The 20,932-nt window shown below is 40.5% G+C and overlaps 1 protein-coding gene across 1 annotated transcript; it reads right to left on the reverse strand.

Moving 5' to 3' along the window:
- Positions 1 to 12,293: 12,293 nt before the first annotated feature.
- Positions 12,294 to 13,904, reverse strand: LOC121385975 (kelch-like protein 23). The gene has a single exon (XM_041516769.1). It carries the CDS (start codon positions 13,902 to 13,904, stop codon positions 12,294 to 12,296), a length of 1,611 nt encoding a protein of 536 aa, XP_041372703.1.
- Positions 13,905 to 20,932: the final 7,028 nt, after the last annotated feature.

The following is a 20,932-nucleotide window of genomic DNA, read 5'->3' on the forward strand; positions in this document are numbered from 1 at the left end:
TAAAGTAATATTGAGTTAAAACAAGTTCTCTTTTGTTTGCAGGAGCCTGAGAACCGACAGTTAGGTTGACCCCCCCCCCCCCCCCCCCGCCCCATTGCTTCTGCACAGTATGACTACTCGCCCACCCTCCATTTCACCCCCAGATAGAATTATATTCATACTGGCGTGTCCTCTGGAAAATATACATGGGGGGGGGGGGGGATCTAGACTGTGGCCTGTTACGTGTCTAGGTCTAGCTTTGAGCCATGCTTCCACGAAAAGTTTATTTAATACAAAGAGAATTGAGCGGAGGGGTCAGGGGGGTCGATCCCCGGAACCACACCTTTTTTTATAAAAGACTATTGTATATAGCTCACAGTTCAGATTTTAAAATAACTACTATGCGATATCTTAGGACTACTGGAAAATCAATACGTGTACTGTACCCCGTGACCTGACCTCCACATTTATTTTTGACATGAATATGTAGTATATATATAAAATCGACGAATTAATCGCTAGCAGAACGAAGGGACAGAACACAAGTAACAGACTGGACAACTGATGACATGATTAGTTTGAAATAAAAGTGAACATACCTTTGAATTCGTGGTGCACTGGCAGAAACGAGAAATAGTGCAATGGGCCCGCCGACGGGGATCGATCCCAAACCGACCGCGCATCAAGCGAGCGCTTTACTACTGGGCTACGTCTCGCCCCACAGATATAGGGGCAAACCCATATAGGCAGGGTCCAAGGGACGGAATCGGAAGAGGGGTGGGAACAATCGCCCCCGAGGGCCCCACATTTTTATATTTATTTATACAGAATGTGTGTGTGTGGGGGGGGGGGGGGGGGGGAGGGGGGTCACCAGCCACATTCTTTACATTTATTTATATACAGTATAACAAAGTAAAAACCCGCCCTTAACTTTGATGAGCCACCCAACGTAGTGGTACTGGATGAAATAAAATTCGTTAGGCAAATCTTTCTTCTTGGAGTAATAAACACTGCTTGTCACCAGTGTCTGGACTGGTGGTGGTAACTGCGGACAACAAACACTGTTTGTCACCAGTGACTGGACTGGTGGTGGTAACTGTGTATAATAAACACTGTTTGTCACCAGTGACTGGAGTGGACTGGTGGTGATAACTGTGTATAACAAACACTGTTCCTCACCAGTGACTGGACTGGTGGTGGTAACTGTGTACAACAAACACTGTTTGTCACCAGTGTCTGGACTGGTGGTGGTAACTGTGTATAACAAACACTGTTTGTAAACAGTGACTGGACTGGTGGTGGTAACTGCGGACAACAAACACTGTTTGTCACCAGTGTCTGGACTGGTGGTGGTAACTGCGGACAACAAACACTGTTTGTCACCAGTGACTGGACTGGACTGGTGGTGTTAACTGCGGACAACAAACACTGTTTGTCACCAGTGTCTGGACTGGTGGTGGTAACTGCGGACAACAAACACTGTTCCTCACCAGTGACTGAACTGGTAGTTGTAACTGCAGAGAACAAACACTGTTTGTCATCAGTGACTGGACTGGTGATGGTAATTGCGTACAACAAACAGTTTGTCACCAGTGACTGGACTGGTGGTAGTAACTGCGTATAACAAACACTGTCTGTCACCAGTGTCTGGATTGGTGGTGGTAACTGCGTACAACAAACACTGTTTGTCACCAGTGACTGGACTGGGGATGGTAACTGCGTATATCAAACACTGTTTGTCACCAGTGTCTGGACTGGTGGTGATAACTGCGGACAACAAACTCTGTTTGTCACCAGTGTCTGAGAGAGAGAGAGGGGGTGGGGGTGGGGGGTGGGGGGGGGTGGGGTAGAGGAACAGAGAAGGCGAGAAGAATTGAACTCTAAATTTCGGATACGTAACGCAAAATCTGGTCATTTTCGTATCCTGTTACCAACATTATGGTTTTTAATGTAAAGGTTACTGCCTCCTCTACAACCCCCCCCCCCCCCCCTCGACTGGTTCGGTAAACTGGATCCTACATGCAAACATATACACAGACAACACACATAGATACTGCAAATTCCCACACACGCACGCACACACCAACACTCACAAACAGAGACACACACAGAAACACATAACAAACACACACACACACACACACACACACACACTACAATTGTTTGTAAATTTGACATATAGTTTTAGAGAGGAAACCCGCTACATTTTTCTATTCATTCAGTCTTCCATTCATGTGTACTTATTTTCGTGCTTATATCCAATTACGATTAAACCACGCTGTTTTGGGCACACACCTCAGCTATCTGGGGTGTCTGACCCGGACAGTGGGTTAGTGGTTAGTGGTTACCAAGAGATAACACACACCTCAGCTACCTGGGGTGTCTGACCCGGACAGTGGGTTAGTGGTTAGTGGTTACCAAGAGATAACACACACCTCAGCTACCTGGGGTGTCTGACCAGGACAGTGGGTTAGTGGTTAGTGGTTACCAAGAGAGAACACACACCTCAGCTACCTGGGGTGCCTGACCAGGACAGTGGGTTAGTGGTTAGTGGTTACCAAGAGAGAACACACACCTCAGCTACCTGGCCTATCTGACCAGGACAGTGGGTTAGTGGTTAGTGGCTACCAAGAGAGAACACACACCTCAACTATCTGACTTGTCTGACCAGGACAGTGGGTTAGTGGTTAGTGGTTACCAAGAGAGAACACACACCTCAGCTATCTGGGCTGTCTGACCAGGACAGTGGGTTAGTGGTTAGTGGTTACCAAGAGAGAACGCACACCTCAGCTACCTGGGGTTCCTGGCCAGGACAGTGGGTTAGTGGTTAGTGGTTACCAAGAGAGAACACACACCTCAGCTACCTGGTCTGTCTGACCAGAACAGTGGGTTAGTGGTTAGTGGTTACCAAGAGAGAACACACACCTCAGCTACCTGGGGTGCCTGGCCAGGACAGTGGGTTAGTGGTTAGTGGTTACCAAGAGAGAACACACACCTCAGCTACCTGGGCTATCTGACCCAGACAGTGGGTTAGTGGTTAGTGGTTACCAAGAGATAGCACACACCTCAGCTACCTGGGGTGTCTGACCCGGACAGTGGGTTAGTGGTTAGTGGTTACCAAGAGATAACACACACCTCAGCTACCTGGGGTGCCTGACCAGGACAGTGGGTTAGTGGTTAGTGGTTACCAAGAGATAACACACACCTCAGCTACCTGGGGTGCTTGACCAGGACAGTGGGTTAGTGGTTAGTGGTTACCAAGAGAGAACACACACCTCAGCTACCTGGGGTGCCTGACCAGGACAGTGGGTTAGTGGTTAGTGGTTACCAAGAGAGAACACACACCTCAGCTACCTGGCCTATCTGACCAGGACAGTGGGTTAGTGGTTAGTGGCTACCAAGAGAGAACACACACCTCAACTATCTGACTTGTCTGACCAGGACAGTGGGTTAGTGGTTAGTGGTTACCAAGAGAGAACACACACCTCAGCTATCTGGGCTGTCTGACCAGGACAGTGGGTTAGTGGTTAGTGGTTACCAAGAGAGAACACACACCTCAGCTACCTGGGGTGCCTGGCCAGGACAGTGGGTTAGTGGTTAGTGGTTACCAAGAGAGAACACACACCTCAGCTACCTGGGCTGTCTGACCAGGACAGTGGGTTAGTGGTTAGTGGTTACCAAGAGAGAACACACACCTCAGCTACCTGGGGTGCCTGAGCAGGACAGTGGGTTAGTGGTTAGTGGTTACCAAGAGAGAATACACACCTCAGCTACCCGGTCTATCTGACCAGGACAGTGGGTTAGGGGTTAGTGGTTACCAAGAGAGAACACACACCTCAGCTACCTGGGGTGCCTGACTAGGACAGTGGGTTAGTGGTTAGTGGTTACCAAGAGAGAACACACACCTCAGCTATCTGGCCTATCTGACCAGGACAGTGGGTTAGTGGTTAGTGGTTACCAAGAGAGAACACACACCTCAGCTATCTGGGCTGTCTGACCAGGACAGTGGGTTAGTGGTTAGTGGTTACCAAGAGAGAACACACACCTCAGCTACCTGGGGTGCCTGACCAGGACAGTGGGTTAGTGGTTAGTGGTTACCAAGAGAGAACACACACCTCAGCTACCTGGGCTGTCTGACCAGGACAGTGGGTTAGTGGTTAGTGGTTACCAAGAGAGAACACACACCTCAGCTACCTGGGGTGCCTGACCAGGACAGTGGGTTAGTGGTTAGTGGTTACCAAGAGAGAACACACACCTCAGCTACCCGGTCTATCTGACCAGGACAGTGGGTTAGTGGTTACCAAGAGAGAACACACACCTCAGCTACCTGGGGTGCCTGACCAGGACAGTGGGTTAGTGGTTAGTGGTTACAAAGAGAGAACACACACCTCAGCTACCTGGCCTATCTGACCAGGACAGTGGGTTAGTGGTTAGTGGTTACCAAGAGAGAACACACACCTCAGCTACCTGGGCTGTCTGACCAGGACAGTGGGTTAGTGGTTAGTGGTTACCAAGAGAGAACACACACCTCAGCTACCTGGGGTGCCTGACCAGGACAGTGGGTTAGTGGTTAGTGGTTACCAAGAGAGAACACACACCTCAGCTATCTGGGGTGTCTGACCAGGACAGTGGGTTAGTGGTTAGTGGTTACCAAGAGAGAACACACACCTCAGCTACCTGGGCTGTCTGACCAGGACAGTGGGTTAGTGGTTAGTGGTTACCAAGAGAGAACACACACCTCAGCTACCTGGGGTGTCTGACCAGGACAGTGGGTTAGTGGTTAGTGGTTACCAAGAGAGAACACACACCTCAGCTACCTGGGCTGTCTGACCAGGACAGTGGGTTAGTCGTTAGTGGTTACCATGAGAGAACACACACCTCAGCTACCTGGGGTGTCTGACCAGGACAGTGGGTTAGTGGTTAGTGGTTACCATGAGAGAACACACACCTCAGCTACCTGGGGTGTCTGACCAGGACAGTGGGTTAGTGGTTAGTGGTTACCAAGAGAGAACACACACCTCAGCTATCTGGGCTGCCTGACCAGGACAGTGGGTTAGTGGTTAGTGGTTACCAAGAGAGAACACACACCTCAGCTACCTGGGCTGTCTGACCAGGACAGTGGGTTAGTGGTTAGTGGTTACCAAGAGATAAGTCGGTGTAGTGGCCTTACACCTACTCATTAAACTAAAAAAACCTCGTTTTGAGTGGGAGCCGGTCCCGGGATGCGAACCCAGTACCTACCAGCCTGAAGTTCAATGGCTTAATGACTACATCACCGAGGCCTGTATTATTTCATTTCTATTAGTAGCAAGGCATCTTTTATTTGGACTATCCCACACAGGATAGCACATACCATAGCCTTTGATACTGTATCGTACAACAGTCGTCGTGCACTGGCTGAAACGAGAAATAGCCCATTGGGCTCACGGATGCGTGTTAACTAATGTATCATGATACATACTTTATAAAACGGTTAATATAGTTGGACTATCCCACACATAGCACATACCATCAACTTTAATACAACAGTCGTGGTGCACTAGCTGGGACGAGAAATAGCTCATTGGGATCACCGACGGGTGTATATACAAAGCGGGATAACATAATGTATCATGATACCTACTTTAAAACATTGTCAATATATAGGAAGAAAATACTTATTTCACTTAATTACAACTGGTATTCGTGCTTATATCTACGTAAGATTAATGCACCCAGGCCTGGGTACACAGCAGTGACCTCAGTTGACTAGACTTTGTTAATTGTTAGTGGCTAGTGAGAGTACGTACAAGCAGTGATCTCAGTTGACTAGACTTTGTTAATTGTTAGTGGGTAGTGAGAGTACGTACAAGCAGTGATCTCAGTTGACTAGACTTTGTTAATTGTTAGTGGATAGTGAGAGTACGTACAAGCAGTGATCTCAGTTGACTAGACTTTGTTAATTGTTAGTGGCTAGTGAGAGTACGTACAAGCAGTGATCTCAGTTGACTAGACTTTGTTAATTGTTAGTGGGTAGTGAGAGTACGTACAAGCAGTGATCTCAGTTGACTAGACTTTGTTAATTGTTAGTGGGTAGTGAGAGTACGTACAAGCAGTGATCTCAGTTGACTAGACTTTGTTAATTGTTAGTGGGTAGTGAGAGTAGTGAGACGTACAAACAGTTGTACTAGACTTGTTAATTGTTAGTGGTAGTGAGAGTACAAACAGTGATCTCAGTTGACTAGACTTTGTTAATTGTTAGTGGGTAGTGAGAGTACGTACAAGCAGTGATCTCAGTTGACTAGACTTTGTTAATTGTTAGTGGGTAGTGAGAGTACGTACAAGCAGTGATCTCAGTTGACTAGACTTTGTTAATTGTTAGTGGGTAGTGAGAGTACGTACAAACAGTGATCTCAGTTGACTAGACTTTGTTAATTGTTAGTGGATAGTGAGAGTACGTACAAGCAGTGATCTCAGTTGACTAGACTTTGTTAATTGTTAGTGGATAGTGAGAGTACGTACAAGCAGTGACCTCAGTTGACTAGACTTTGTTAATTGTTAGTGGGTAGTGAGAGTACGTACAAGCAGTGATCTCAGTTGACTAGACTTTGTTAATTGTTAGTGGATAGTGAGAGTACGTACAAGCAGTGATCTCAGTTGACTAGACTTTGTTAATTGTTAGTGGATAGTGAGAGTACGTACAAACAGTGATCTCAGCAGTGATCTCAGTTGACTAGACTTTGTTAATTGTTAGTGGGTAGTGAGAGTACGTACAAACAGTGATCTCAGTTGACTAGACTTTGTTAATTGTTAGTGGCTAGTGAGAGTACGTACAAGCAGTGATCTCAGTTGACTAGACTTTGTTAATTGTTAGTGGGTAGTGAGAGTACGTACAAACAGTGATCTCAGTTGACTAGACTTTGTTAATTGTTAGTGGGTAGTGAGAGTACGTACAAGCAGTGATCTCAGTTGACTAGACTTTGTTAATTGTTAGTGGATAGTGAGAGTACGTACAAACAGTGATCTCAGTTGACTAGACTTTGTTAATTGTTAGTGGGTAGTGAGAGTACGTACAAGCAGTGATCTCAGTTGACTAGACTTTGTTAATTGTTAGTGGGTAGTGAGAGTACGTACAAGCAGTGATCTCAGTTGACTAGACTTTGTTAATTGTTAGTGGGTAGTGAGAGTACGTACAAGCAGTGATCTCAGTTGACTAGACTTTGTTAATTGTTAGTGGGTAGTGAGAGTACGTACAAGCAGTGATCTCAGTTGACTAGACTTTGTTAATTGTTAGTGGGTAGTGAGAGTACGTACAAGCAGTGATCTCAGTTGACTAGACTTTGTTAATTGTTAGTGGGTAGTGAGAGTACGTACAAGCAGTGATCTCAGTTGACTAGACTTTGTTAATTGTTAGTGGGTAGTGAGAGTACGTACAAGAGTACGTACAAGCAGTGATCTCAGTTGACTAGACTTTGTTAATTGTTAGTGGATAGTGAGAGTACGTACAAACAGTGACCTCAGTTGACTAGACTTTGTTAATTGTTAGTGGATAGTGAGAGTACGTACAAGCAGTGATCTCAGTTGACTAGACTTTGTTAATTGTTAGTGGGTAGTGAGAGTACGTACAAACAGTGATCTCAGTTGACTAGACTTTGTTAATTGTTAGTGGGTAGCGAGAGTACGTACAAACAGTGATCTCAGTTGACTAGACTTTGTTAATTGTTAGTGGGTAGTGAGAGTACGTACAAACAGTGACCTCAGTTGACTAGACTTTGTTAATTGTTAGTGGGTAGTGAGAGTACGTACAAACAGTGACCTCAGTTGACTAGACTTTGTTAATTGTTAGTGGGTAGTGAGAGTACGTACAAGCAGTGATCTCAGTTGACTAGACTTTGTTAATTGTTAGTGGGTAGTGAGAGTACGTACAAGCAGTGATCTCAGTTGACTAGACTTTGTTAATTGTTAGTGGGTAGTGAGAGTACGTACAAGCAGTGATCTCAGTTGACTAGACTTTGTTAATTGTTAGTGGGTAGTGAGAGTACGTACAAGCAGTGATCTCAGTTGACTAGACTTTGTTAATTGTTAGTGGGTAGTGAGAGTACGTACAAGCAGTGATCTCAGTTGACTAGACTTTGTTAATTGTTAGTGGGTAGTGAGAGTACGTACAAGCAGTGACCTCAGTTGACTAGACTTTGTTAATTGTTAGTGGGTAGTGAGAGTACGTACAAGCAGTGATCTCAGTTGACTAGACTTTGTTAATTGTTAGTGAGTAGTGAGAGTACGTACAAGCAGTGATCTCAGTTGACTAGACTTTGTTAATTGTTAGTGGGTAGTGAGAGTACGTACAAGCAGTGACCTCAGTTGACTAGACTTTGTTAATTGTTAGTGGATAGTGAGAGTACGTACAAGCAGTGATCTCAGTTGACTAGACTTTGTTAATTGTTAGTGGGTAGTGAGAGTACGTACAAGCAGTGATCTCAGTTGACTAGACTTTGTTAATTGTTAGTGGGTAGTGAGAGTACGTACAAGCAGTGACCTCAGTTGACTAGACTTTGTTAATTGTTAGTGGATAGTGAGAGTACGTACAAGCAGTGACCTCAGTTGAGTAGACTTTGTTAATTGTTAGTGGGTAGTGAGAGTACGTACAAACAGTGACCTCAGTTGACTAGACTTTGTTAATTGTTAGTGGGTAGTGAGAGTACGTACAAGCAGTGACCTCAGTTGACTAGACTTTGTTAATTGTTAGTGGATAGTGAGAGTACGTACAAGCAGTGATCTCAGTTGACTAGACTTTGTTAATTGTTAGTGGGTAGTGAGAGTACGTACAAACAGTGATCTCAGTTGACTAGACTTTGTTAATTGTTAGTGGGTAGTGAGAGTACGTACAAGCAGTGATCTCAGTTGACTAGACTTTGTTAATTGTTAGTGGATAGTGAGAGTACGTACAAGCAGTGATCTCAGTTGACTAGACTTTGTTAATTGTTAGTGGATAGTGAGAGTACGTACAAGCAGTGATCTCAGTTGACTAGACTTTGTTAATTGTTAGTGGCTAGTGAGAGTACGTACAAGCAGTGATCTCAGTTGACTAGACTTTGTTAATTGTTAGTGGCTAGTGAGAGTACGTACAAGCAGTGACCTCAGTTGACTAGACTTTGTTAATTGTTAGTGGGTAGTGAGAGTACGTACAAACAGTGATCTCAGTTGACTAGACTTTGTTAATTGTTAGTGGGTAGTGAGAGTACGTACAAGCAGTGATCTCAGTTGACTAGACTTTGTTAATTGTTAGTGGGTAGTGAGAGTACGTACAAGCAGTGATCTCAGTTGACTAGACTTTGTTAATTGTTAGTGGGTAGTGAGAGTACGTACAAACAGTGACCTCAGTTGACTAGACTTTGTTAATTGTTAGTGGCTAGTGAGAGTACGTACAAGCAGTGATCTCAGTTGACTAGACTTTGTTAATTGTTAGTGGATAGTGAGAGTACGTACAAACAGTGATCTCAGTTGACTAGACTTTGTTAATTGTTAGTGGATAGTGAGAGTACGTACAAGAAAGATAAAACTATTAAGTATATACAGAGACTAGTTTATTTTAGCTGTAGAGACAAACATATTCTGAAGATATGGTAACATTATATATTATGACAGGTTTTATTAACATTACTCATGAGACCCTTATACCATATATCTTACAACGAGCGTCCCGAACGACTTTATCGTCTCCCCCAGGGGGGGGGGGGGGGGGGGGGGATAAGAGAGCGGAGAATGACGTTTGACTTGCAGTTGATTTATAATCTCAACGGACAGAGGCTTAATGGATCCCATTTCTGTAGTGTGGTAGGATTGTTTTTGCCCGAATTAAACAAAAATGCCTGGATCTGGATAGCAGCGTTGATTTATATAAGCATTACTACCAAACAGCTATATAGGGAGGCAACGAATCTGGATAGCAGCGTTGATTTATATAAGCATCACTATCAAACAGCTATATAGGGAGGCAATGAATCTGGATAGCAGCGTTGATTTATATAAACATCACTACCAAACAGCTATATAGGGAGGCAAAGAATCTGGATAGCAGCGTTGATTTATATAAGCATCACTACCAAACAGCTATATAGGGAGGCAATGAATCTGGATAGCAGCGTTGATTTATATAAACATCACTACCAAACAGCTACATAGGGAGGCAAACGAATCACCACGCATTTTTCCATGGACTTCTTTTGAGGGTAGAATGACAAAATACATGGTAAAAAGGTATGAGGTTATCACAGAGAAATTCCATTGTGACGGACGTACACACTGAACGACTAAAATACTAAATAGTCAAAAAGTAAATAAAAATGAGAAAAGCTAATGAGGTAATGTAAGAAAGACCTGTACACCGCCAAAAATGACCAAAGTGTGAGAAATGTTATTTACAATATCTCATGCATACCTGCTTAATTAAAACAAATTATAAACATAACAATAAGAATATTGCTTTTACTTGAAAAATGAAAGTTGAATGGTTGGTCCCTGTTTTGTGACTTTCATCATCCTTCTGGGTACCCTATGTTTTCATTCAAAAACTTAACAATGAAATATATATATTTGTAAAAGCTTTACAGATGATTAAACCTCAAGGTTATAGTTTTTAAACACTACGAATTATTGAAGTTTAAACCAATATTCATAAACTGAGTAGGAGGTGGACCTTTTCATGCAATTGCTCCACATTGTTCCAGAATATCTCTATCATTTTTGCCCTGTCTTGTACGCATATGTCACCACACGGTTTGTAGTAAAAAAAAAAGTAGAAGACATTTAAATAAATCTTCCCTTTCTTCTCTAAGACAAGTACTTTAAACAAAACCCACGCACGGACGGACGCACACAGACAATTAACACTAATAAATGAGTGTAGAGACTGACATAACTCTTGTGTCTGGATCTACCAATGTATCCTGGCTGTCTACACAATGTAGAGACTGACATAACTCATTGGTCTGGATCTACCAACGTATCCTGGCTGTCTACACAATGTAGAGACTGACATAACTCATTTGTCTGGATCTACCAACGTATCCTGGCTGTCTACACAATGTAGAGACTGACATAACTCATTTGTCTGGATCTACCAACGTATCCTGGCTGTCTACACAATGTAGAGACTGACATAACTCATTTGTCTGGATCTACCAACGTATCCTGGATGACTACACAATGTAGAGACTGACATAACTCTTGTGTCTGGATCTACCAATGTATCCGGTGTTCGCAAAATCGGCAAATGTGAAATAAAGTTGATTTTGGCGAATGTATTTCATTAAACCACCAGAAAGATAATTCGAGAAATAAATCAATACATTTCTTTAAGAAGACTTAATTTTGTCACATTTTGCTTGATTAACTTAAACCACAATTTATGACTAAATTCATCAAATTGATAGTAATGTTTTGAGTAGATATTAAAGGGACATACACTAGTTTTTAAACACTAACGCATATTTTTGACTATGATAACCATTTTTGATAACTTAAATCATACTTTACTTAGATTTTATTGATTAAATTATCAATTTCCGTACATTCGAAGTGTTTTTGGTCATCCTGGTCTTTTTAATATCACAAACTGCATTTCACATATTTTTAAAAACGCACGTGCGTCTGCGAAATAACAGTTATGGAGACTATTTTTAGAAGGTATTTCACCATTTCAAAGTCACAAACTCATGTTTCACTCAATTGTAACTTTATCCAAATGTGTTACAGATTTGTAGATTTAACTAAAGTAAAAAGTAAAGTTTTTTTAATTTAACGACGCCACTAGAGCACATTGATTTTTTATCTTATCATCGGCCATTGGACGTCAAACATATGGTCATTCTGACACTGCTTTTATGAGGAAACCCTCTGTCGTCACATAGGCTACTCTTTTACGACTGGCAGCAAAGGATCTTTTATTTGCGCTTCCCACAGGCAGGATAGCACAAACCATGGCCTTTGTTAAACCAGTTATGGATCACTGGTCGGTGGATGTGGTTTACACCTAACCATTGAGCCTTGCGGAGCACTCACTCAGGGTTTGGAGTTGGTATCTGGATTAACAATCCCATGCCTCGACTGGGATCCGAACCCAGTACCTACCAGCCTGTAGACCGATGGCCTAACCACAACGCCACCGAGGCCGGTTAGATTTAACTAAACGCAATGTTAATTTTCACGGGTTGAAACTAGGGTATGTCCCTTTAAACGTAAAGAACCTAATGAAAAAACAAACATAAATTGATCAATCAGATTAAATCAACAAATGAAGTTTTGCCCCAGAACAACCTCAACCTAAAATATAATTATCATGTTTTATGATACACTGGCAGAACACCAAACACAGTACCACTTCTCGGTGATTCTGGGAAAGTTACATTTTCTTCTTTCCCTTCAGCCAGGTTATATTTTCTAATTTTACAGTTAGTATCCACATCACTGAAGGACAATAGACTTCCGTTCTGCCATAATATGCCAAAACGATATCCAAACGATTCCCATTTCGCTGTTGACCTGCATTGGATCTTGATTTCACCATCATTGTCAATGACCTGCACGTGCATCACATTTCCATCATAGTCCAGTAGATATAAATCCGGTAAGTGGATAGAACCTCTGAGAATCTCTGATCTGTATGGTAGATGGAAGCTGAGGTCAGAGACACAGCGAGTTTCTGTATTGAAACACTGGATAACATCTAATCCACTGTCTCCACTCCCTCCGCCCATCACCAGAATGTTTCGTGCAACTGTACAAGCGAATCCAAGCTCTCTTTTTATTTTCAAATCTCCAACAACGTGCCAGCGTGTGCCATTCTTGCTCATCTCTTCAATTGTGTTGCTGTTCATGCCACCAATTGTATATACTGTAGAATTAGCTGTGGTCATGCAGTGATAAAAACGTTTTTCTTCAAGATCTGGGCCAGTTTCCCATTCTCTCATACAGACGTCGTAGACAAGTGTACATTTTCTTCTAATCTGACCACCAGTGATGTAGATCTTGTTACCTAGACATGCTGCTGAATACCTAAATCCGGGATCTACTGGAGCAGGTGGAACGTCCTCCCATGTCCCTTCTGACGTAAAACAAGACAGAAGTGACGATTTATTGCAGTGCAACACAAACACATCTTGACGTCTATACTGAAATCTGCTGTTAGAACCTGTTGACAGATTTTGTAACTGTACTGCATCTGTAATCATTTGCTGAACCGAACTATTTTCTAGAATTAATTTTAAAAATACCACATTCTTAACGAGGAGTTCTAAATCAATAAGTTCGATCCTGATCTTTTTAAAGATACGTTGTACATCATCTGTGTCCGGGTTATTTCTTTCAAGCCACTTCATGACACCTTTCATAATTACGTCTTCTGTACATTTCAAGTCATCTTTAGACAATATTTCTAAGAGTTCTGTCTTTGACAAATGAGCAATATTTTCTGTTTCAACAAATTCGGTCAAGTTTTCAATCAGATAAGAGATGGCTCTGATGGACAAATCAGGAACATTGTAGCGATTCATAAGTCTCCACCAGTGTAGACAGTTATCAATGGTGATCACTAGATGTACCTTAAGATAACGATGACAGAGATCTTTGACGTCATCAAGCAGCATCATCTCGCTTGCGTCTAAAATCGGGACGCAGTTGTCTTCGTTTATAAGATCCACTGAACACAAACACATCTTGAGAATATCCCGGAACAATGACACCGAGACAGTGGGCAGATTTAAGATGCCCGTCCGACTCTCTGTCATGTCTGATGTCAGCATTGCCCGGAAGTATGATGACATCGCGGCCAGGACCAAGCGGTTTGCACTTGTTGTCCCATTCTCACAGACAATGTCAAGGTCATTGAACGTACCCTTGACCATCTCTTCGTGGATATTTTGTAGAATGTTGTTTTTAGTACGATCCATTATTCCACAACTTCTGACCTGAAACAGAACAAGTATTGTAGTAATGCACCTAATTTTAATGTTAAAATTTGAATTCATTTTGACGGCTGATATATCGGACTAAACTGATACATGTCCTGGTACTGCTATACTAAAAATACAGCGTATTACACTCTTAAATCCATTCAGTTGATTTCACGTGATATATTATCAACAAACTTCTGTCATACACAGTATAAACTGGTTTTATTCCACAATATGACTTAGGGGCATTTCCCACATGTTGTAAAATCAAGGTACATTATTTCTCGTCATCAAATGTACGCGAGCGGCCAATCGGTTAGGTTGTGAATAACTATGGTCTAAAAGTAAAAGGTGCAAATTTAAAGGCCCAACAAATTATTATTTTGATTTGTTCCTAAAAGTATTTATTTAACGATCTATATAACCACAATATCCCACTTATTATTAATATTTTGTAACAATAACTGAATTATCACGATCGTCCATAAATCAGAAGAAAAAATAACGGCGTTAAGAGCATTGACGTTTGACTTATTATAATTTGAATCACGTGACGGGGATCCACCGAATAACCACATAGTCAAAACGATTTGCAACTTTGGTGTAAAGAGAACGTCCTATGCGAAGTAGGATAAACCCAAACAAAAACAACGAAGACGACAATGACAATAAGCTTATGCATGTGTTTGTTTTAGTAACAGAAACATTTTAAACAGCGAAATTCCGAGTAGCTAGGCCTTTACATGTATAGGTAAATGTATCGTTAGTCGAACGCGAAAATATCTAATCATCAGGGTCGTATGCCTTCATTTTCCACTCTGTGATATTGATTATTATGCCAAATGCGTTATGTCCCCATGGGTAATTACATATGGCTAGGAATTGTTATATTGTTTAATAATGCTGTGAACTAGTCTGATTATTTATACACGAATATATGGCTTCTATGTATATAGTCTCCACTAACGAGGGCTGGCTATATATAGAGAGCAAAAATGTATATAAACGGTATCACCGAACCATCTGTAACAGGAGGATTACATAGTAAGTACGAAAAGTGAAGGGGCGTTACTGTAGCTTTATCTGAACGGGATGGGTGGGGTGAATATGAATCTAGCGAACCCTTTTGTGTACGTTTTCCATATGAATAGCGTTGTTGGACCTCAATTTTCACAAAACGCACTCTTCACACGCGCGTTCGCATTCGTCACATTTTGAAAATGTGACGAATGCGTCCGGGTTTGTTTGGTGGGTTTTTTGTTTGTTTGTTTGCTTTTTTTTCCGGAGGGGGGGGGGGGGGGGGGGGGGGGGGGGGGGGGGGGTCTGTTAACAGAAACGCATTTTTCGCAAGACATTTTTTTTTTCTTAATAATAAAAAAGAAGAACAAAAAATTGTAAACAGTTTACAATCAATTATTCCTTGCTGCTTTATTGGTAGGTTTCCTTTTTCATGCGACATGTATGATGCTAGACGGAAATTTGGACGGTTATGATAGCTCTACGTAATTATTGAAAGGGGGTGCTATCGTGTTTCTTCCTCTAGTGAGTGTATTAGTAGTTAATATGTGAAATATTTGTTATCGGCGGACTCGAAAATTATCAAAGCAATGTCATTTAGCGTAAAACATAAGGTTGTTGTTGTATTATCTTTGCCTACCGCTAGTTATCTCTGGTGGCAGAGAGCGAACCTAACCATTTAAATGTCCGTCTAGCTCTCGATCGGTATTCCGGCTAGTATGATATCAATATAACCATAATTAATATGTTGAGTTTGTCTTTAAACAAACACTTCTTCTTCTTCTTGTGGGAGGGGGCAGGATTTGGCTCAGTCGGTTGAGTGATCGCCTGGGGTGCGTGGTGCACAACCAATACCCCACAATCGGTATAAAAATGACAGTGTGAAAGTGCATATAAAAGATCTCTTGTTGCTTTATCGGTAGGTTACGGCCCATGCAGTGGCGGCAGCGGGTTTCATCTCTTATGATCTCTGTAATACTTAACCACACGGATGACGCCAATAAATGAGTCGCGTGCATAATCAAATGAAACATTTCTTCTTCTTGGCGGGGATGGGGAGGGGGGCTTTACATAAAATTCTTGAGAGCTCGCCTGGGGTACTTGGGTTGTGTGATCGAACCACCTCTGTGCGTCATTTGGGTTTTCCCTTCCCAATCAGTGCCCCAAAATTGGTATACCAAATGCTGTGGTTTGAACTGTTCTGCTATGGAAAATTGCTTATAAAAGATCCCTTGTTGCTTTATTTCTAGGATTAGCCACTGGAGTAGCTGGGGCTGGTTTCCTTACACACTAACTACGGACAGTACACTACACACTAATTACGGACATTATACACACTAACTATGGACAGTACACACACTAACTACAGACTACACACTAACTATGGACAGTACACACACTAACTATGGACAGTACACACACTAACGTCAGACAGTACACACTAACTACGGACAGAACACACACTAACTACGGACAATATACATATGTTTACGTTCGGAATTTGATAACTGCAATTTAGATGTAAATTAGTGAGGGATGAATGTTTTATTTACCAACGCACTCAGCACGTTTTAATTACGGTTATTTGGCGTCAGACATTTAGCCAAGGACCACACATATATTGAGAGAGGAAACCCGCGGTCGCCACTTCATGGGCTACTCTTATCAATTAGCATCAAGGGATCTTCTCTATGCGCCATCCCACAAATAGGATAGTACATACCACGGCCTTTGTAACACCAGTTGTGGAACACTGTCTGGAACGACAAATAGCCCAATGAGCCCAGCCACGGGAATCGATCCTAGATCGATCGCGCATCAGGCGAGTGCCGTTCCACTGACCTACGTCCCGCTCTGCTAAATTAATGAGGTCAGGTAACTACTCAACAAAGACAAAACTTCAAGAAACAACAACAACTACAACAACAACAACAACAACATCAAATGGTTTTTTTTTTTTAAATCCAACAAAAACTAAAAAACAGAAAACAAAATAACCTGAAAAAAATAAGACCAAAACAAAACAAATAAATAACAAAATCGCTTGCTCAGCCGCCTGCTTAAGCAAATTTTGTTGTCTTTTTCCAAATATATTTTCCTGGGGAGCATGTCTGGACCCCCCCCCCCCCCCCCAACGTTTTCTTCCCTAACCTTCACTCGCCTCAGTCTAGACTCCCCCTGCTAAACTTCCTGTACAACCGGCTCCTGTGGTCCTTTGTATGTATTTTCGCAAAAACAACAAAGAAAAAATAAAAACAATAAAGAAATAAATGTTTAAAAAAAAGATAATAATAAAAAAAAAAAATCATACTAATAATAATAATAATAATAATAATAAATAAATAAATAAAAATGAAATAAATGTAAAAAAAAAAAAATAATAATAAATAAAATAAAATCCTGAGTTCATGTTTCGACTGTTTATTATTTTATTTCAGTGAATTCGCCGTTATTTCGTCATGAAATAATATATTGTTAATTGTTTGCCATGTCTATAGGCGGTACTCATTTGCAAAGGCTTAATACACGGCGGTCTTGTATATAAAATCCAAGGATACATTACACGGAGGTTCTAGACTTTGGCGTGCCAAGTTTCTATGTGTGGGTTTCGAAACTTTAGTCATGTTCCCAAGAAAAATACATTTAATAAAAAGAAAAAATAATCGGGGGGGGGGGGGGGGGGGGGGGGGGGTCGGTCCACAAAACCACCCCTCTGTAGACGAGCCTGTTGTACACAGCTCAAGTTTCAGATTTTAAAATAACTACTGTGCGATATCATTACGACTACCGGTACTGGAAAATCAATACCTGTACTGTACACCGTGGTCTGGCCTCCAGTTATCTGACATGAACTGGTAGTATATATTTGTAAAATCAACAAATTAATCGCTATCAGAACGAAGCGACAGAACATAAGTAACAGACTGGACAACCGATGACATGATTTGTTTAAAATAAAAGTCAATATACCTTACAATTCGTGCAGCTTCAAAATGTCCGATATGGTTGTGAAATACTTCCTTGTAGTTTTATATGACGTGTGTCTTTTCCTAGAAGAGTAAGTTTCAGTTTACCCAGCAAATTCTTTATTATCCAAAGCCATCCTGGCTATAGGCGCGACATAAACATCAATATTATTATCATAGTAACAGTTGTGCATATATACATAGTGTGATATTTAACAATCAAAATTACATGAATAGAGTATATAAAATGTCAATAGGAGGGTAAACATAATATATTAATTTTTAATGAACATTTCCCTTCTTAGAAAAGCCTTGTATAAATATTTTCCAAGATTGTTTAAAGTTTTTATATTTTCCGAGTTCAATAGTTTGATTAACTTAAACACGGAAGGTCTGACGTAGAAGTATTTCTTTATGTAATTTATTCTTAGATCATGGTAAAAAGGACAACTCAGAATAAAATGGAATTCGTCTTCGATTGTTTCATTATCACATAGTGTACATAATCTGTTTTCTCTTGGGGTATTTTGGCGTCTCCCGACTTCAATACAAAGGCAATGGTCAGATAATCGTATTTTGGTAATCAGTTTGCTGTATACAAATTCAAGGCGTTTTTTTAGATAGTTCTTGACATTATGAGTAGGATTTAGATGTTGATATAAGAATCCTTTAGATGACGAATCAATTATTCTGTTACAATCCTGGATGAAGTGATCCTCTAAACGTTGTTTAACTGTGAATAAGAAAGAAGTTTTATTTTCGACCTGTTGGCTATCCCATATGTGAGGAAGGCCCACTTCTAGTAGAATATTTTTCACAGAATTTGCCCAATTAAATCTAGGGAGATTGATATCATCTAATAATAATTCGTAGCAGCTCTTTAAAATACAGTTGTTAGTATTTAATATTTTCAGCCAATATTTAATAATTCTGAATTTTCGAGAAGTGGTTAAAGGAAAGCGACCAAGTTCTGCGAATACCATCATATTAGTACATTTTTTACTTACACCAAGTATTCTTTTGCAGAAATCGATGTGTACCTTTTCAATATCTGTAGCGCTATGGTATCCCCAAATCTCGCAGCAATAGCTTAATATGCTGCTAACATAAGTATCAAACAAATATAACTTAGTTTCTACATTAAGGTTACAATCATTAAATTTTCTCAGCAAACCAAATAAAGCTTTGCGACCTTGATTAGCAATGCATTTTTGTGTCTCAACAAACTTTCCATTGAATTTTAATACCAATCCCAGATAATTGAATTCATTTACTATTTCCAATTCGTTATCCCCTAGATACCACTTTTCATTATCTCGTATAATACCTCCGTTACGAAATATAAGAACCTTGGTCTTATCGGTATTAATACATAAATTCCACTTATAACAATATATATTTAGACAATTTAACATTTCTTGCAAGCCTTCTATACTTTCTGAAAAAATAACTGTGTCATCAGCATACATTAGCAATAATAAGTTCAAATATTTCAATTCGTAAGAGTTATTGCAGTGGTTTAACAGGTCAAGTTCAATATCGTTGACAAAGAGAGAAAAGAGCATAGGCGATAGTGCGTCTCCCTGCATTAAACCCACACTAGTTGAAAAAGAATCAGAGAAGGACCCGTGGTGTTTAACACATGATTTAACATCATTATACATTGATCTAATTATAGTTAATAGTTTTCCTGTGACACCGTATCCGATTAGTTTATACCAAAGACTATTTCTATTAATACTATCAAAGGCCTTTTTGTAATCAATGAAACAACAATATAAACGTTTTTTATGCGCTAAAGTGGATGATAGCAGACTATGTATGGAAAAAATTGCATCACAAGTTCCATAGCCAGGCTTAAATCCGAACTGGGCATCAGATATAATATTGTGATTACTGCTCCATTGTAGAAGTCTATTGTTAATAAGAGAAGTAAATATTTTGGATATAACACTTAATAAAGTTATACCTCTATAGTTGCCTACATCGTTAGGGTCGTTCTTTTTGTATAAGGGTAGGATGATCCCGTTTGACCAAGAATTGGGGAAATAACCACAATCAATAATGCTATTGAATAGCTTGCTTAAAACGGGTAATAAAATGTCTTTAAATTCTATGAAATATTCAGTTAACAGAAGATCATGGCCAGGGGTTTTGTCTCGTTTAAGATTTGAAATAACATGTTCAATCTCAGCAGGTGTTATTATTTTATCCAATTCTTCAAAAACACTTTCATTATGGGTATTAACTGAGGTATCGTCAAATTCATCTATCATTTGGGTAATATTAACCTGTTCAACATGATCGGTGTTTGTTAAATTTTTAAAATGTATAAAAAAATCGTTGATTGTTAATGACGTATTAACTTGCTTACGTTTGTTCTTAAAACGCTTGAAGAATTGCTTTGGGTTATGTTTTTTCAAATAATGCAACAGGTTACCTTCCTGATATAAATACATTCGTTTTGCTTTACCTATATGCTGTTTATATGTTTTCTTTTTTACAGCTAAATTATACCTGTTCTCGAATGAAGAATGCTTGTTAAACAAATATAGAGCCTCCTTGTAACTGCGATATAACTCACGGCACTTATCATCAAACCATGGTTTGTCACGGACTGATTTTAGACAATGACCTCCAACAGTTTTACATTTAACAGTGTGGGAACAGTATTGTTTGGTCGAGTCATTTATCAGATGAGTTAAATCAGTAACTGATTTATCAATACTTTCTTTGGTGGGACAAATATTTTGAAAGAGAATCTGTAATTGTTCGGACTTTCCGCTTAAACTGTTTAAAATATCAACCTTGCATTCCTCATTCCAGATAGTTAAAGTCATATATAAAGGATTACCTTTATTAACTACAACTTTGTTAAAAAATTTCAATGAGCAAACAACCTCGATCAAACAGGGCGCGTGGTCAGAAAACATACTAAAATCGCACACTGTAAAGTCGCTAACGATATGAAGTATGTCGTTGGAGCATATAGCGTAGTCAATACAGCTTGATCCATTTCTATGATAAAAAGTAAAACGACCA

Source organism: Gigantopelta aegis, chromosome 12, assembly GCF_016097555.1.
Source record: "Gigantopelta aegis isolate Gae_Host chromosome 12, Gae_host_genome, whole genome shotgun sequence".
NCBI classification, from domain to species: Eukaryota; Metazoa; Mollusca; class Gastropoda; order Neomphalida; family Peltospiridae; genus Gigantopelta; species Gigantopelta aegis.